The sequence below is a fragment of the Equus przewalskii genome, chromosome 4 (genome assembly GCF_037783145.1).
Source record: "Equus przewalskii isolate Varuska chromosome 4, EquPr2, whole genome shotgun sequence".
NCBI lineage: Eukaryota > Metazoa > Chordata > Mammalia > Perissodactyla > Equidae > Equus > Equus przewalskii.
This window is the reverse complement of record NC_091834.1, coordinates 92871230-92885746: the sequence shown is the minus strand read 5'-3', so window position 1 is coordinate 92885746 and position 14517 is coordinate 92871230. Positions and strand designations below refer to the sequence as shown.

The 14517-nt window shown below is 45.3% G+C and overlaps 1 protein-coding gene across 1 annotated transcript in view; it reads left to right on the top strand.

Moving 5' to 3' along the window:
* The window catches only part of PARP12 (poly(ADP-ribose) polymerase family member 12), a 39148-nt gene extending 24896 nt beyond the window's left edge, over window positions 1-14252 (top strand). Inside the window, exons 7-12 of the mRNA XM_070616623.1 lie at window positions 595-736; window positions 3532-3628; window positions 8702-8777; window positions 10615-10745; window positions 11640-11791; window positions 13085-14252. Coding sequence (XP_070472724.1) covers window positions 595-736; window positions 3532-3628; window positions 8702-8777; window positions 10615-10745; window positions 11640-11791; window positions 13085-13407 — 921 coding nt within the window. The 3' untranslated portion in view covers window positions 13408-14252. The remainder of the gene's footprint in view (window positions 1-594; window positions 737-3531; window positions 3629-8701; window positions 8778-10614; window positions 10746-11639; window positions 11792-13084) is intronic.
* Window positions 14253-14517: the final 265 nt, after the last annotated feature.

Below are 14517 nucleotides of genomic sequence, written 5' to 3'. Positions count from 1 at the left end.
CGAGGTTATAAACAGATTTAGGAGCCAGAATTCAAACTCAGTTATTCCATCCCCAAATCTTAGATGTTTTGTAAGTAATTGAAGAGAGAACGAGAGATCAAAATGGGTAATTGGAAAAAATAGAAGAGCTCTCCAAGGGACCAGAAAAAGAAAACGAGGAGAAGGCCTGAGCTCTGATTCAGGGATGGTAGGAACAAGAATAGGTGGAGAAGAGGCAGCATTGCTCAGGCCGCCAGTCAAGCAGCATTTGAGAGTTTAGTGTCGGTGTTTCACCTTCATTTGAATGGTTGTATCATCCATTTTGGGTAGTCTGAATGCCCTCTCTTCCATTGCTCCCATCCCACTTATCCTGGTTGGCAAGACCCATATTTACTGTCTTCCATTTTCCCTGGCAGCTTTTAGGAGGCAGTCGTGTCAGCTTCTCTTCCATGCCTCCTGCCACACCCCTGCTCCCTGCCTCTTCCCTCCTCCGCCTCCTCTATGACATGAATATCTACTGTGGACATGTCTGTGGTGTGGCGTGGACAGCACCTAGCGTCTTTCTTCATCATCATCTGTTCTTGCCTTCATGAAGTATCTGATTTTTCCTTGCAGGGCATGGAGCACCCCGTGACTAACGTCAGCAGCAGCGATTTGGAGAAGGCCTACCTGGCCTACTGCACGTCGGGGTCTGACGCCCAGGCAGCCACTCTGAAGTTCCAGGCCGGAAAGCACAAATACGAGTTAGACTTCAGAGGTACTTCCTGACCCACTGCCCTCTCCCAGCAGGGCCTGGCCATCTGTTGGCTCTGCCTTTTCCACATTAACCCTGGAGAAGCTCTGTATACACATTGAGGGCCAGGAAAGAAGAGGGAGGGGTGGTCCCTGCTCCTAAAGTACTGCCCCTCTGGAAGGGAGATGGCCCTGAAAACAGATGATGCCAGCCCAGTGGGATGGAGGAGAAGCTGCCTGGGGGAGTGAGAAGAGAGGACCCTTAGGAGGGGATAGGAGCCCAAAGCGTGGAGGGTCAGCACGTGCGCAGTGGTGGTTGTCCTTTAGGCCATGGACGAGTCTCTCTGTGTCTGAGGATTAACCTCAGTCCCTGACAAGTATCAGCAGTTCTGCTGTGCAGCTCAGGCTTGTCCCTCCCCACGGGACAGCATTAATATCTTTTCTGTAGGCGTCTTCGGCACAGATGGACTGCCAGGTTAAACACGTGGTATACACACGCTGTAATTAAAAGCTGCTAGGGAGCGGATTTTCATGTGCTCGTGGTGTCTTGAAACTGGGCCTTAAATGACTTGTCCTGCTTGCCTTGATAGACAGACAGAAACAGGCCAAACACCCTTTGGCCAGTTCTTCCAGTGACCAATTTGTGAGGATTTTTAAGTTTTAGTTTTTCTGTGGCTTCTCTTAAGCCGTTTTCACGTGGATTTATCAGTCCAGTCTTGTTCCATTCAGTTTTGCCTTTAAATTCACATGGAATCCTTGTGAATGCTCAGCACTTTTTAAGGGAATTAAGTGGGCCTTCCTTTAAACCCAGCTTATTGTCTTCTCTATTCCTGGGGACCTTCTATTTGGAGGGCAGCAAAGTGTCTTTGGTGAATTATCCTGAACCTACTTTGCCTGCCTGCTTTTAGCCAGTTGGTTTTGCTTGTGGTTTTGCTTAATGTGGAATCACTGCCCCCTCGGTGTGCCCTTCAGAGAACCTGGAATTTCTTCTACTCTGCAGTGAGAGCTGCCTGCCAGCCTTCAGCATCTGCTGGAGAAGGCCAAGTATGTGTGAGGTGGTTTGCAGTCCACAGTCTGATAAACGCAAGTGCACTACAGAGGACAATGAGGGACACATGAACTAATGACCTTCAGGGCAGTCCTGAGTTCAAGTGGACATAACTGGCACCTATCTGACTGCTGCCGACAACAGTTAGAAATATTTCTTTTAAGTATGTGGCAAATATCAAAACAAATAAACCAGAAATGTCGTATGCAGCCTTTACCATTCTCAACCTAGACAGCACCCCCAGGGGACATAAGTCAGGAGGAGGTTGGGGAAGAGCACACGCATGCAGTTTACTGCAAACTGCAGGAAATGTGTGTTCACCGCAGACAGACCTACCCTTGGATGGGCAGTTCTTTTTTTGTTGGTGGTGGATAACAGTAGCCACAGAACTAGTTTGAGATAAGTTAGCTTCTTTTCTCCCAACTTCACTACTAGGTATAGTGACAGCAAGTCTCAGACCCAAATTTGCCACCCACACTTAGTAACTAAATATTTATTAAGAAGTAAGTACAGAAGCACACAGAACAGGCCAAATGACTTGTTCTGTAGGATTGGGGAAGACTCAGCTCTGTCCTCTTAGGGCTCTTGTCCCAAAAGAGTCATTCAAGGCAAATGCCAAGATTCCAGAGGCAGAATTCTGACATCTGTTAGTTGGCATCAGAGGGGCAGAATCCCCAAGGTCAGGACTTGTTTAAGGACTTAGCCTAGTGTATCTTCTTTAGGGGGAAGTTAGGGAACAAGCTTCGCTTTACCCTGTCCATGGGAGAGTAGGGAATGGGTCTCACATACATTTAGCCGGTCTATATATCTTGAAAACTTTTAATTTCACCAGTGAGAGCCATTTGAGATTCATCACAGTGTTAGTGAACAGACCAATAAAAATCCATTAGTATGCTAATTAGCAGAATATTGATGGGAGGTTGAGTGGTGGGTAACAGAAGGGGTTGTGGTAGCCATGTCTGGATTATGGGCTCCTGATTAGAATGTGGAGGACCCCCCAGGAGTGCCCATTCTTGTTGACCATGTGGGCTACAGCACAAGATACACCACCTAGGTGATCATGAAGTATATGCTCAAATGCAGTAAGGTAAGTTATAGACGTCTACAAATTAATATGAAAATGTTTTTTAAATAAAAAAAATTTTTATACTCTAAATGCAAAAAAGTAAGACTTGACAAGGTCTTCCTGGTGGTTGGGGACATGTAATCTAACTTGTGGGTATTCCTGACTTTTTAACTTAAGGGGCAGTGTTCCCCCCCGCCCAGGATAAATCAGAGGAGCTTGGGAGTGGGTGTGGAGCAAGAATTTTGTTTATTAAAGGTGGTGCAGGTTTAAAACGGTTGAGAAATACTGCTATAGAGTCAGCTTAGTGAAACTAAGAAAAAAAAGTCTTAAGAGTAAAATTATTATATTAACTCTAAATCCCACTAGCTCAAGATGTGGTAATTTGGTCTCAGACTGGGCTGAAGCTTTTTTATATCCAAGCTGGGAAAAATTGCTAAGCAAAATAATAGTTTAAACAAGATTGGAAAGAACAATTTAAAAGCGCTCATGTATAATTGATATGTCAATTACTAATCATTCATCTATTCATTAAACCCAGTCTCCTAAGGATACCTATTTTCTTTATGAATATTTGAAATGTGTAAAACTGCCTTATGTTTAGCAGACTGATTCTGGGCTTCACACATTTGGATTAGATTGCCAGCCCATTTAATTTGTGTTTATAAAACATTGTCATCCTGTGCGTGTAAATGGTTTTTTTTCTCAGCCTTCATTCAGAAAAACCTGGTCTATGGTACAGTCAGAAAAGTTTGCCGAAGACCCAAATATGTGTCTCCCCAGGATGTGAAAGTGAAACGAACCTGGTAGGTGTCATTTGGGGCACGTGTTACTTAGCATGTGTGTCATTTGGGATGTGCTCTGCTGCAAGTACAGAAAACCCACCCAGACTGGCTGAAACATTAAACGGGGTTTGTTGGCCGTGTAACTGAATGCTCTAGCACTCTCTGTCTCAGAGTATTTTGTGCCCCGCCCTCCTCCAGGTATATCTGAACTTTCCTTCACTCAACACCAAAGTGCTGTGTTAATATCCGTGTTCTATAAAGGGACTGAGAATTCATGAGACTGGAAAATCAATGTACACTTACCACATTTCAAATAGAAAAATATTAGCATGTATTATAAAACTATGAAATATAATGTAAATTTATAAAAAGGTGTTAGATGTATTATCATTCTGATGATGCAGATGCAATTAATAAAACATTAAAGTGACAAACCAAACACAACATAAAGGAAAAAAACACCAAGACACTGGAAAAAAAAATCACGTAATTAGATATTTTAGGTGTGCCAGTAGTGTTACTGAGTCATGAAGATGTTCTCGTGCTTTTTCCAGAAGCCAAAAAAGTTGTGTCTGACTTTAGACTAACTTAGAGAATGGCAAGGAAATAGTAATCATCTAAGTCCTAATATTCTCCCTCTGTTTCCATCTTCAAGTGATTGTATCTTTTGTTTTATAACTTGGAGGAGATCTTTTAAACAGTTCTTTGGGTTTTTCTATTTGTTTGTTTGTTTTGTTTGTAGAGTTAGATTTTTTCATGCTTTTTGGTTGTAACAAAGCATTTTAGGTTCCTCTTTGCATCATGAATGAATGATAGTTCCAGTGCAGTCTCATCTGTAGCAATTTGACTACTGTTATTCACGTTCCATTAGTTGGGAAAGGCTTCTGACCAGGGAGAGAATTATTCCTGTGGGTGGAAGCTTTGTAATACATAATTATAAGGCTGCTTGTGATCTGCAAGCCAGGCTAGACCTGAAACCAGCTTATCAGTTTATGTTTTCAGGTGGATAATTGAGTCATAGACCTAAATTTTTTTAAATGTTGAAATAATGGAATTACACCAATAAAAACCCATGTATTTCAGTACTTGAATATCATGGAATACTGTAAAACCAAAAATGGATGCTGCAGGCACTCATGGGCCAGCTTCATCCTTCCCTTATGTCACAGGATGGCTGCCAGGAGCCACTAGGGTAGGGCCACTAGGGTAGGCCTTGTAAGCATTTAGGAGAGGGCCCAGGCCCTTCTGCAGCTGATGAAGACAAATTCTTGAGCTTTGCATTAATCAGACCCCTTCTGAACCAGGAGTGTTTCAGGCTTGGGGCAAGAGTGATGGGGTTGGGGCTGGGGGAGGGGTCAGTTCCCTCCAAACCACACAGCCACGTAATGGGGGAGGGCAGCCTGGGTGGTGAGAGATACCAGAGTGCCCGTTACAGTCCTGTGTGACAGCCTGTGCTGGGCTTTAGCCAGTGTTGCTGTTCGCCGGCTATACCTTCCATTAGCTGGAGAAGTCTGGCTCATTTCTGTTTCACGGAGAACTGATAGTGTTGCTGCTGGTTCTTTTACAGTTTCACAGAGGGACTTTAGTGGCTGTGTTTGTGGAGCACGGCAAGGTCATTTAAAGAAGAGTTGGTACAAGCTAGAGGGGAAAGGTATTATCAATCCAAGAACATCAAGTGCCTTTTGAGTCAGGTCCTGGGGTTGCCCCTCCCTGTTTCCTTGAAGCTAAATATGTCTTATTTCTCTTTTTAATTAAAATTTAATTTTGACTACATATAAAAAATTTACAGATTTGAATGTCTCAACTATAGAAAAAGGTATACTCAGTAGTCAGTATCCTCCTCCCTGTTGGCTCCACCTGGTTTCCATGGTGGGTGACCATCTTCATTAGTTTCTAGTTTATCTTTACTATGTTTCTTCTTGTAAAAATGAGCAAATGCATATATATAAGTGTTTTCTTATTTCGCTTTTCTTGCACTAAAGGTAACATTTATATGTACTGTTCTGTACCTTTTCTTTTTCACTTAAAAATAATTACGCCATTTCAGTATGTTGAAGTCTTCAGAATTCTGTTTCTGTTTTCATGGTTCGGCATCACATGTCCATCCCATAGTTTATTTAATTTGTCCCCTCTGGAGGATGTTTTGCGTTGTTTCAGTCTTTTGCTGTTACAAGTGTAATGCCACAGTGGGCCATCTGCTGTCTGTGCTGTTTCACATTCGTGGGGGTGGGTCATCAGGTTAGAGACCTAGAAGGTAAGTGCTGGTTCCTCTTCAGGGGTCATGCACATACCCCAGGACGCATGAGGTGCCTGTTTCCCTCGGCCTTCCTGCCAGAGCGAGTCGTCAGGCTCTTGGACTTTTGCCGTTCTCATTGGTGGGAGAGGGTTTCTCAGTGTATTTTAATTTGCTGTCTCTCATGAGTGAGCTTTAATGCTTTTTCCCCAACATGTAACGGCCGTTCGCTGTTCTTTTTCTGTGGACTGTTTGTGTTTTTGTCCATTTTTCTATCAACTTTTTGGCATTTTTCTTATATATTAAGAGCCTTTCATCGATTAGGGAGATCAGCCCTCGGTTTCTTATATAAATTGCAAATATTTTCTCTTGGTTTGTTATTTGCCTTTTGGTTTTGTTTATGAAATATTTTGCCATGCAGAAATACTTGTTTTTTATTTTATTTTTTTAGCTAAATGTATCAGTTTCTTCTATGTATTGCTTCTGGATTTAGAGTTTTGGTTAACTGTGACTGCTCCTACTTCTGGAAGTTATTTTTGATTCTTTCTCTATCCAGAGCCTAAACTAGGCACAGTTTGGAAAAATCTGTCTGTCGTCTTTATGAGACTGGATCTCTTCTCATCTCTCTAACTTAGACTTCAGGGGACCACAAGCAGATACCATACATCAGAAATAAATGTGATTATTTTGGTCAAATTCAGACTAAGGTATGAGTAACTGAGGATCTCCCCTCTCCGTAACCTTAGAGTCGCACGTATTATGTGCAGTGAAGTGCTCGGTTCTTCCCTCTGACTCGTATGGCAGTAGCTGGTTGTCATAACTCCAGCAGGCAAGTCTGCTTGGGCCTCCATGGCCAACCAGGACTCATAGGGTGGGTCACCTTCAGAAACAGCTTCTCTCTTTACACAATTAACAGGGTCATAGAGTATGATTTCCATGTTCAGAAGTCATAATACAGGAGTTTCATGTAAAGTTTGAGACAACATTTACACATCACGTATCTGGTTTAGTTCCTTACTATCATTCCATCCTCTGTGAAAATGTTTTATTCATGTGATTGGGTCGTATTTTTTCTTTTCTTACCTTCTTGTAGATATTTTTTGTCATTTCATTTTTCCCCCCTCTACTTGTTTGGCAGTTAGTATTACTATTTTTTTAAAAGGCCACACTAGAAATGATAACATGTGTTCTTCACTTAGGTGTAAGTCAGTCAATATCTTTGCCCTCCTATCAACTAATATAAGGTCCTTCATTTACTTTTATTCCATTTACCTTCCTTGCAACTTGTTTTTTTTAACTTCACGGGACCCTGTTATTTTATTTTAAATTTACTCACACTTTATTTTAAAATTACTCACATCTGTATTTTGCTGTCAGTCCTGAAAGATATTTTCACTCTTGGAACACTGAAGATATCACTCTGCTGTCCTCTGGTTTCCATTGCTGCTTTGGCAAATGAGCTGTCTGTCCAACTGGTGCTGCTTTTCTAGAATCACTCTTTTTTCCCCCAGCTACTTTTTAAGACTTTCTCTTTGTCTTGGTGATATGCACTTTCACTGTGGTGTGTCTGGGTGGGTATTTTTGTTTATCCTCTTGGAGAGTCTTTGGGCTTCTTAAACTTGTGAGTTGGTGTGTCTCATTAGTTCTCTTTGAAAATTGCCTCCACCCTGTTCTCTCTCTTCTTTTTGGAGCTTCAGTTAGGCTCTGAGCAGATTCAGGCCTTCTTACTCGCTTCTCCACATCTCAGCTTCCTCTCCACGTTTTCCATCTTGTTATTGCTGTGGGCCACATTCTGGATAATTTCACTTCCCATATCTTTCAGCTCACTCATTCTGTCTTCAGGTGGTCTGATCTACTAGTAAGCCTGTCTGTTGATTTTTACTATCAAGGATTGTGTTTTTCGTTTCTACAAGTTGTATTTGGTTCTTTTTCAAACCTTTCAGGTCTTTTTATAGTTTCCTCTTCCTTGCATATGTTTTAAAATTTTTTCTTTTATTTCTTTAAACATAGAATAGTTGTTGTTTTATAATCTGCCTGATAATTTCAGCATCTTAAGTCTTCATGGGTCTGTTTCTGGCTGTTCTTGCTTGTGGGACCTTGCTTAGTTATTTTTAAACTGTGCCATTTTCCTAGGAAAGTTATTTGTGGGAGTTCTTTGAGGCTTAGGATGAAGGTACATGTCTCATGCCAGCAGAAACAGAAGGTAGATCTAATGTAGGAAGAACAGAGCATTCTGAAAGGGAGTAGGAATGATTTGGAATTACAGCTTCACAGTCTTTGTTCCTAAACCTTTTGGGCCACATATCTTTTAGAACTCAGTTTATATTTATTTATTTTTATTTTTAGAAAGATCATGTGGTGTTTGTATTATATGACACCCTGTAATTGAACATGCTAATATTTCTGCAGTAAAAAGTATACGTAGTCACTTTAAGAAGGATATATAATGATCACAAATAGCCTCTTAGCAGTTTAAGTCAAATTTATGTTGCCAAATGAGTTTTGACATCAATTTTATGTTTTTAAAAATATTTTTGAATACAATTACACTTCATCGAGGCTGTTTTTAATAAGATTGTGGATAAGGGTTTGTGCTACTTTATCAGATGCTCTCTCCCTTCTGTGCAGGAAATGGGATCCAGGTGAGAAAGGGATCCCTCATGCCTCATTGTTTCAGTGTTGGCCACACAGGCAAAGATGCAAGTGCTCTCAGGTGGCAGCTAGTGTGGTTATGTGCTTCCTTGCCTTTTCCCCACTTTTGCAAAATGATATGCTGAGACTCAAGATGTGGAGGCCACCCATGATAGATATGCTTATGTCTGAGAACAAAACGTCTCAGTGTTTTTGCTTATATCCTGTAGCGGCATCAAGCTTCCAGGCCCAAAGAGCATCCCAGCCCACTGGGACCCCTCGGCCCTGCCGGACCCCGGCTTTAAGGTATGGAATCACGCTGCCTCAGGCTGGGGAGGGGGCTTCTTAGACAGAGGTGAGTGTGAGCAATTGTGCTGTTTCCTCCACCACTGAAGAAGCTGTGCACTTGGGGCTCAGGGAGGAGGGCAGAGGTGTTGGGGGGGTTTTGCGTTTTTTCAGGTCTTGGGGATTTTAAGCCTCGATGACCACACAGGAGATGGCTGTGGCCCTGACGGGAGAGGATGTATTGTGGATGGAGGACAGCAAGCTGGAAGTTTTCTGGAAAGGGCAGAAAAAAGGAGTTTAAGAGCTGCTTACCCAATAAATATTAGTTTTACTAAGCAAGGAAAGGAAAAGAAAGCAGGGGAGGATTTGAGTATGGTGAGGGACATCTGGAGGGGGAGGTGCTAGATACTAGATGACAAAAAAAGGAATAGTCAATTGAACAGTTCATTTAGCCTCTCTGCCAGCTGATGGGAGCTATACTGAGTTTGGTAGAATATTCAGGCCAACGTCTGATGCTGCCCGTCTGTGTGGGGCTCTTGGACTGACCTCTGACAGCTGGCCTCCTGCCCGCCACTGTGCAAACTGGTTTTTACAACATGACAGTCTCTGCTGTGGGAGGACTCATCTTGTCAAGTTGTACAAAGCACACTCACACCCCAGCAGTGCAGCAGGACATGCGAAGGACTGGGCAGGTTCACACAGCAGCCCTCAGGTTTCAGAGGAGGAGGCGACCATATTGAGAGGATCAGGGCAGGTGTCCCTGGGTCCACACCTAAATGATGGCTGGTGCTTGTACAGGCGGAGATGGGGGAAGAACATACAGGTTGGTAGAAACCAAATGGGGAAGGAGCCCAGGTCAGGACACAGGGTGTCTCAGGTACATGTATAGATGCAGGAGAGCAGGCGAGAGGTCAGGGCTGTGCTGTGGAGCGCCGTGGTCATGGGCCAAGCTGCAGGCTGTGATGGGTGTGGGAGCCCTTGCCAGTCTCTAGTCTGGGAGGGGCAGGGCTGGTTCCATACCGGAGGGAGAGGAGCTTGGGGGTCTTCTGTGGGATGGGAGCAGGGAAACCAAGAGTCAGAACTTGAGTTGCAGAGACCCATGCACATTCACACTGAGCCCTGATCATTTAGAGTCTTTGGTGGGGTGGTGAGTTGGTTATTATAAGGCTGTGCTTTGTGTGGGGAAGGAGATGGTATAGAGGGACTCCCTAGAGATCCCCAAACAGGCTGTCATTGGGCCAAGCCTTCTGGAGCCAGGAACAGGGAGGCTGGTTAGGTGCGGGCTGCAGGTGTCCTGTGGATTGTCACTCTGTGATGGTCAGCTGTTCTTGGTCAGGGGCTTTGCCGTTTCCCAGAGTGAGACACTGAGGAAGATGCGGGCTCAGCTGGGAGGGACGCAGCGGCCAGGCTCCTGAGTTGCTGCATTGCCCGTCTGCCAGCCTGGCCTCTCCCTCAACACTGCTGCTCATGAGCCCGAAGCTGCTTTGACGGCTTTGCCCCTTCCCCACCAAATGTGTGCATTCCGTATTTATTGACACTGACTCTGTGGTCTTGTAGACTATGTGATTTGCCACCTGTGTGGTCAGAAGAAGGGATAGGCAGGATGGTACTGGCATAAGCCTCACATCCTGTCCTTCCAGTGGTCTCACAGTGAATAAGAAGGAAGTGACTATAGATTGCACACATCCTGCTCCTGGAGACAGTACACCCTGCAACAAGGGGGAGGGTGGTCATCACTGTCTGGGTTTTCTTCCTTCTGCAGTTCTAACATTTTATGAGCAGCCTTGGGAAGGAATTGATCTTGGGAAGGGATTCCATACTTGGATGATAACATGGTAAAAATATTTGCCCCTTGCAGAGGATTGCCCTCAGTTCTTCCTCAGAGGAGTATCAGAAGGTCTGGAACCTCTTTAACTGCACGCTGCCTTTCTACTTTATTCAGAAGATCGAGCGAGTCCAGAACCTCGCCCTCTGGGAAGTCTACCAGTGGTGCGTTGGGGGCTTGCTGTTGGTGGGCTGGTGACTCTGTCCCCTCAGACACATACACGGTAGGCTAGTTGCTTACCAAAGGTGCCCTGGGCTTCCGGGACACCCTGAGATAGCAGCCACTGCTTGCCCAGTGCTGCTGCAGTCGGGACCTGCGTCCTTGCTTTCCTGTCCATCTTGTCATCTTTTTAGCTTAGTCCTGACATATCCCTTCAGAGGGAACTGAGGCTTCTCTAGTGACAAAGCCAGCACTCACACTTCTGCACTCCGCCTTCCCACCTGAAGATCAAGGAGATGGGAAAGTACAAGCCACCCACACCCTTAGCCCTGGGCACATAAGCTAGCATCCTGACAGCCAGAGAACAGGGGCCTTATTTCTGTGCCTGAAGATTGGCATGTGCTTGGGTACCCAGGCACTTGTCCATGTGGGGAGGACATCCACAGCAGGTCATGGCGGGCCTGGGGTTCTGTTGATCTGTCCCCACAAGAGGTTAGAGCAGTGTCATCTGTACTCTGGGCCCAGTGATGAAATCAGGGTAACTTACAGGAGAGGGGAGAAGGATGGCCCCCACCGACAGCATCCTCCAGCTTCTGTGGCTAAGCTCCACATGGGAGTGTGGTGGTTGGGAAGAAACACCCTTGCCTTCTAAGGGCTCATCTGCTTTAGGAGTTCAAGGAGCTGCTGGAGGCCTAGAGCTGTGGAAGGAAAGGCTTCCCTTTGCTTTTCTCCACCTTCTTTCCTACTCCCTGGCCCGTGGCTGGAGTCCCATGGGTCTGGACCCACATCTCCTAGTGTCATGACACTTCTAATAAAATGTGTTTTCTTGGGTTGGGTAGCCTGGATTTGGCAGCAAGCTCTTTCTGCTTCCAGCACACATTCCTCTCCCATGATTCTAGGCAAAAAGGGCAGATGCAGAAGAGAAATGGAGGGAAAACTGTGGATGAGAGGCAGCTGTTCCATGGCACCAGCGCCAGTTTCGTCGACGCCATCTGTCAGCAGAACTTTGACTGGCGGGTCTGTGGTCTTCATGGCACATCCTATGGCAAGGGTAAGTGTGAGGGCCAGAACCCAGCCTTGCTGCCCGGGGCCTGGGAAACCGCTTTAAAGGAAATGGATGGAGGGCCTCAGGGCAGCCAGTATAAGTAATGAGCCAGTTCAAACTCAGTGAGGAATGGCCCCCTGGCACTCTGCGGGGTGCCGGCTGGCCACACCCTCACTCACTCCTCCGCATGCATTCAGGAGCCTGCCCCAATGTCGGAGCAGGGGTGGCCCTGCTTACGCTGGGGTTTGCTTCCCTGATAGGGCCTGTGTCCCTGTGGAGAGAGGCCCTGGGAGATGGTGAGCACGGGATGGGCGAGGAAAGGGGTGCCTTTCAGCCCTGTGCCAGGTCCCCAGACTGTGCCTGCACTCTTTCATTAGAATAGAAATCCGAACACCTCCGATAACATTTATGTGAATATGTCATGCAGGCTGTGAGTTATCTGAGTGTTTTCCTGTCTCTTAATTTTAAATTTTATTTAGAAATAATTTCAAACTCACTGGAAAGGTGCAAGAATAATATAAAAAAACTCTTGCATAAATTTTACCTTGATTCATCAGTTTTAACATTTTGCCACATTGGCTTTATTACCCCCCATCTATTTTTTCTGAATCATTTGCAAGTAGGTGGCATATATCCTGCTCCTTCACCCTTTAGCACCTGCTAAGAACAAGGACATTATCTTCTGTAACCATGACATGGTTACTAAATTGAGGAAATCTCATAGTGATGTGATACTGCAATCAGCAGTTCCTATTCCAGTCCCATCGCTTGTCCATCAGTTAAACTTGATCTGATGTGGTGATGGCTGTGGGCTCCAGATGGACAAGAGCCGGCAGTAGGTTGTGAATCCGAATGTATAGGTGGCAGCTTCCAGCTCAGGTTCCCATTTGACAAGGTTCATAATTCTACACATTGGGTTGCCAGTTCTACAGTGATTCCATAAATGGGATCTTAGTCACTTTCCATTCCAACCCTATGAGGTTGGGCATGACAGCCCCATTTTATAGCTGAGGAAGCTGAGGTTTAAGGGGTTAAGTAGTGAGATGCCCAGAAACCATTAGGAATTGAGTGACAGATCCGGAACTTGAAAGGAGTTTTCTGCCTCAGAGTTTGGTGTCCCCTCTGATGCCCTTCACAAGGGAAAGGCTGGAGAAATGGGAGGAGGAGGAGGAAGGGAGATACAGTGATGGAGGAGTGGAGGCCATTGGCATTGCCTGGTTCACAGGACGGTGGAGCCTCCCCTTCCCAGCTGTGAGCTGTCCTCCCAGCGCCCAGCTGAGCCCGTGCGTATCCTTGCAGGGAGCTACTTTGCCCGAGACGCCGCATATTCTCACCATTACAGCAAACCTGACATGAAGTCCCACTTGATGTTTCTGGCTCGGGTGCTGGTGGGCGAGTTCACCCGAGGCAGCTCCTCCTTCCTCCGCCCCCCAGCCAAGGGAGGCCAGAGCAATGTCTTCTACGACAGCTGCGTGAACAGCATGTCTGACCCCTCCATCTTCGTGGTCTTCGAGAAACACCAGGTCTATCCGGAGTATGTCATCCAGTACACCACCTCCGACAAGCCTACGCCTGGGGCCTCTACCCTGCTCTCCTTGGCATCTTTCTTTGGTGGCCGGTAGTGAGCACCGGAGGATGTTTTTTATGCCTTTCAGGCTTATCTTCCTTGAAATAGCTATTTGGAAAGGGTTTTTTTTTTTTTTTAAACGAAAAACTTTTAATGAACTGTTTGTTGACTTCTCGATGAAGTTACATTCTTAATCTCTCGCTGATAATGGTTTTCACTTTTAAGTCACTTTTGGGCTTGCTAGTGGACTACTAACTAGTAGTGATTATACATGAGCCTGTTATTGCTTTTTACTAGTGGGTTGAAATTTTATTTTTTACTCTCTTTGTTGACTTTGCTGCTGATTGGCGCCAGGCACAGAGTTTTCAGGTACTGTTTTATGGATTGGTTTTAATTTTTAAGAGTTTGTCTCTCCAGTGATTTGGTTTTTCATGGTCTCCATGGCATCTTGTTTTATTTTCTTGTCAGAATGACACAGTTCAATCAATCCAGGAAAACCTATGTCATGGGCCTAGGGAGGCACCATCACTGTGGCTGTTGCTCTGGCTCTGGTCCAGGCAGCTCTTCTGCCGCTTCTCCTGGGCTTCTGGCCTTGGAATTGGCCCTTATATCACCTTGTTAGAACATGTGGCTATTGTGTGATGTCACTGAGTCCTTGTTTGTTTCCCTTTGTCCTTTTGGGGGTCAGTGTAACCCAGAGGAAGCACATTCACCCTGGCCAGTGACATGGATGAGTGGCTCCCCTGAGGACCTCTGGGCTCGGCCCATGAATGCCATTCCTGCATCTCCTAAGTGCACTGGATACCCTCTGAATATGGGTTTTATGTCCCTGCGAGACTTGAATACCTGTGCTGCAAATGTCACAACAGAGTATGGAAATAAAAATATTTATCTGAAGTAGGTGATGACTGCAGCTCATTCTTCAACATCTGTTTATTGAGCACCCACTACCCAGGCACTTTTTGGGTGTCAGGATATAACAGAGCCCCCTTTACTGCCCTGGGGCTGAGTGTGAATTTATCATGAAGCCAATGAAGCTGAGGGTTTAGGGCCCCTCACTTGTGGGGCCCCTCCCCCAGCCCTAGGAGGGGCCCTAACTATATGGCCACATGATCATATGTTTCAGTTAGATTTGCAGACATTACATATTTGTATTTTTTTCTTT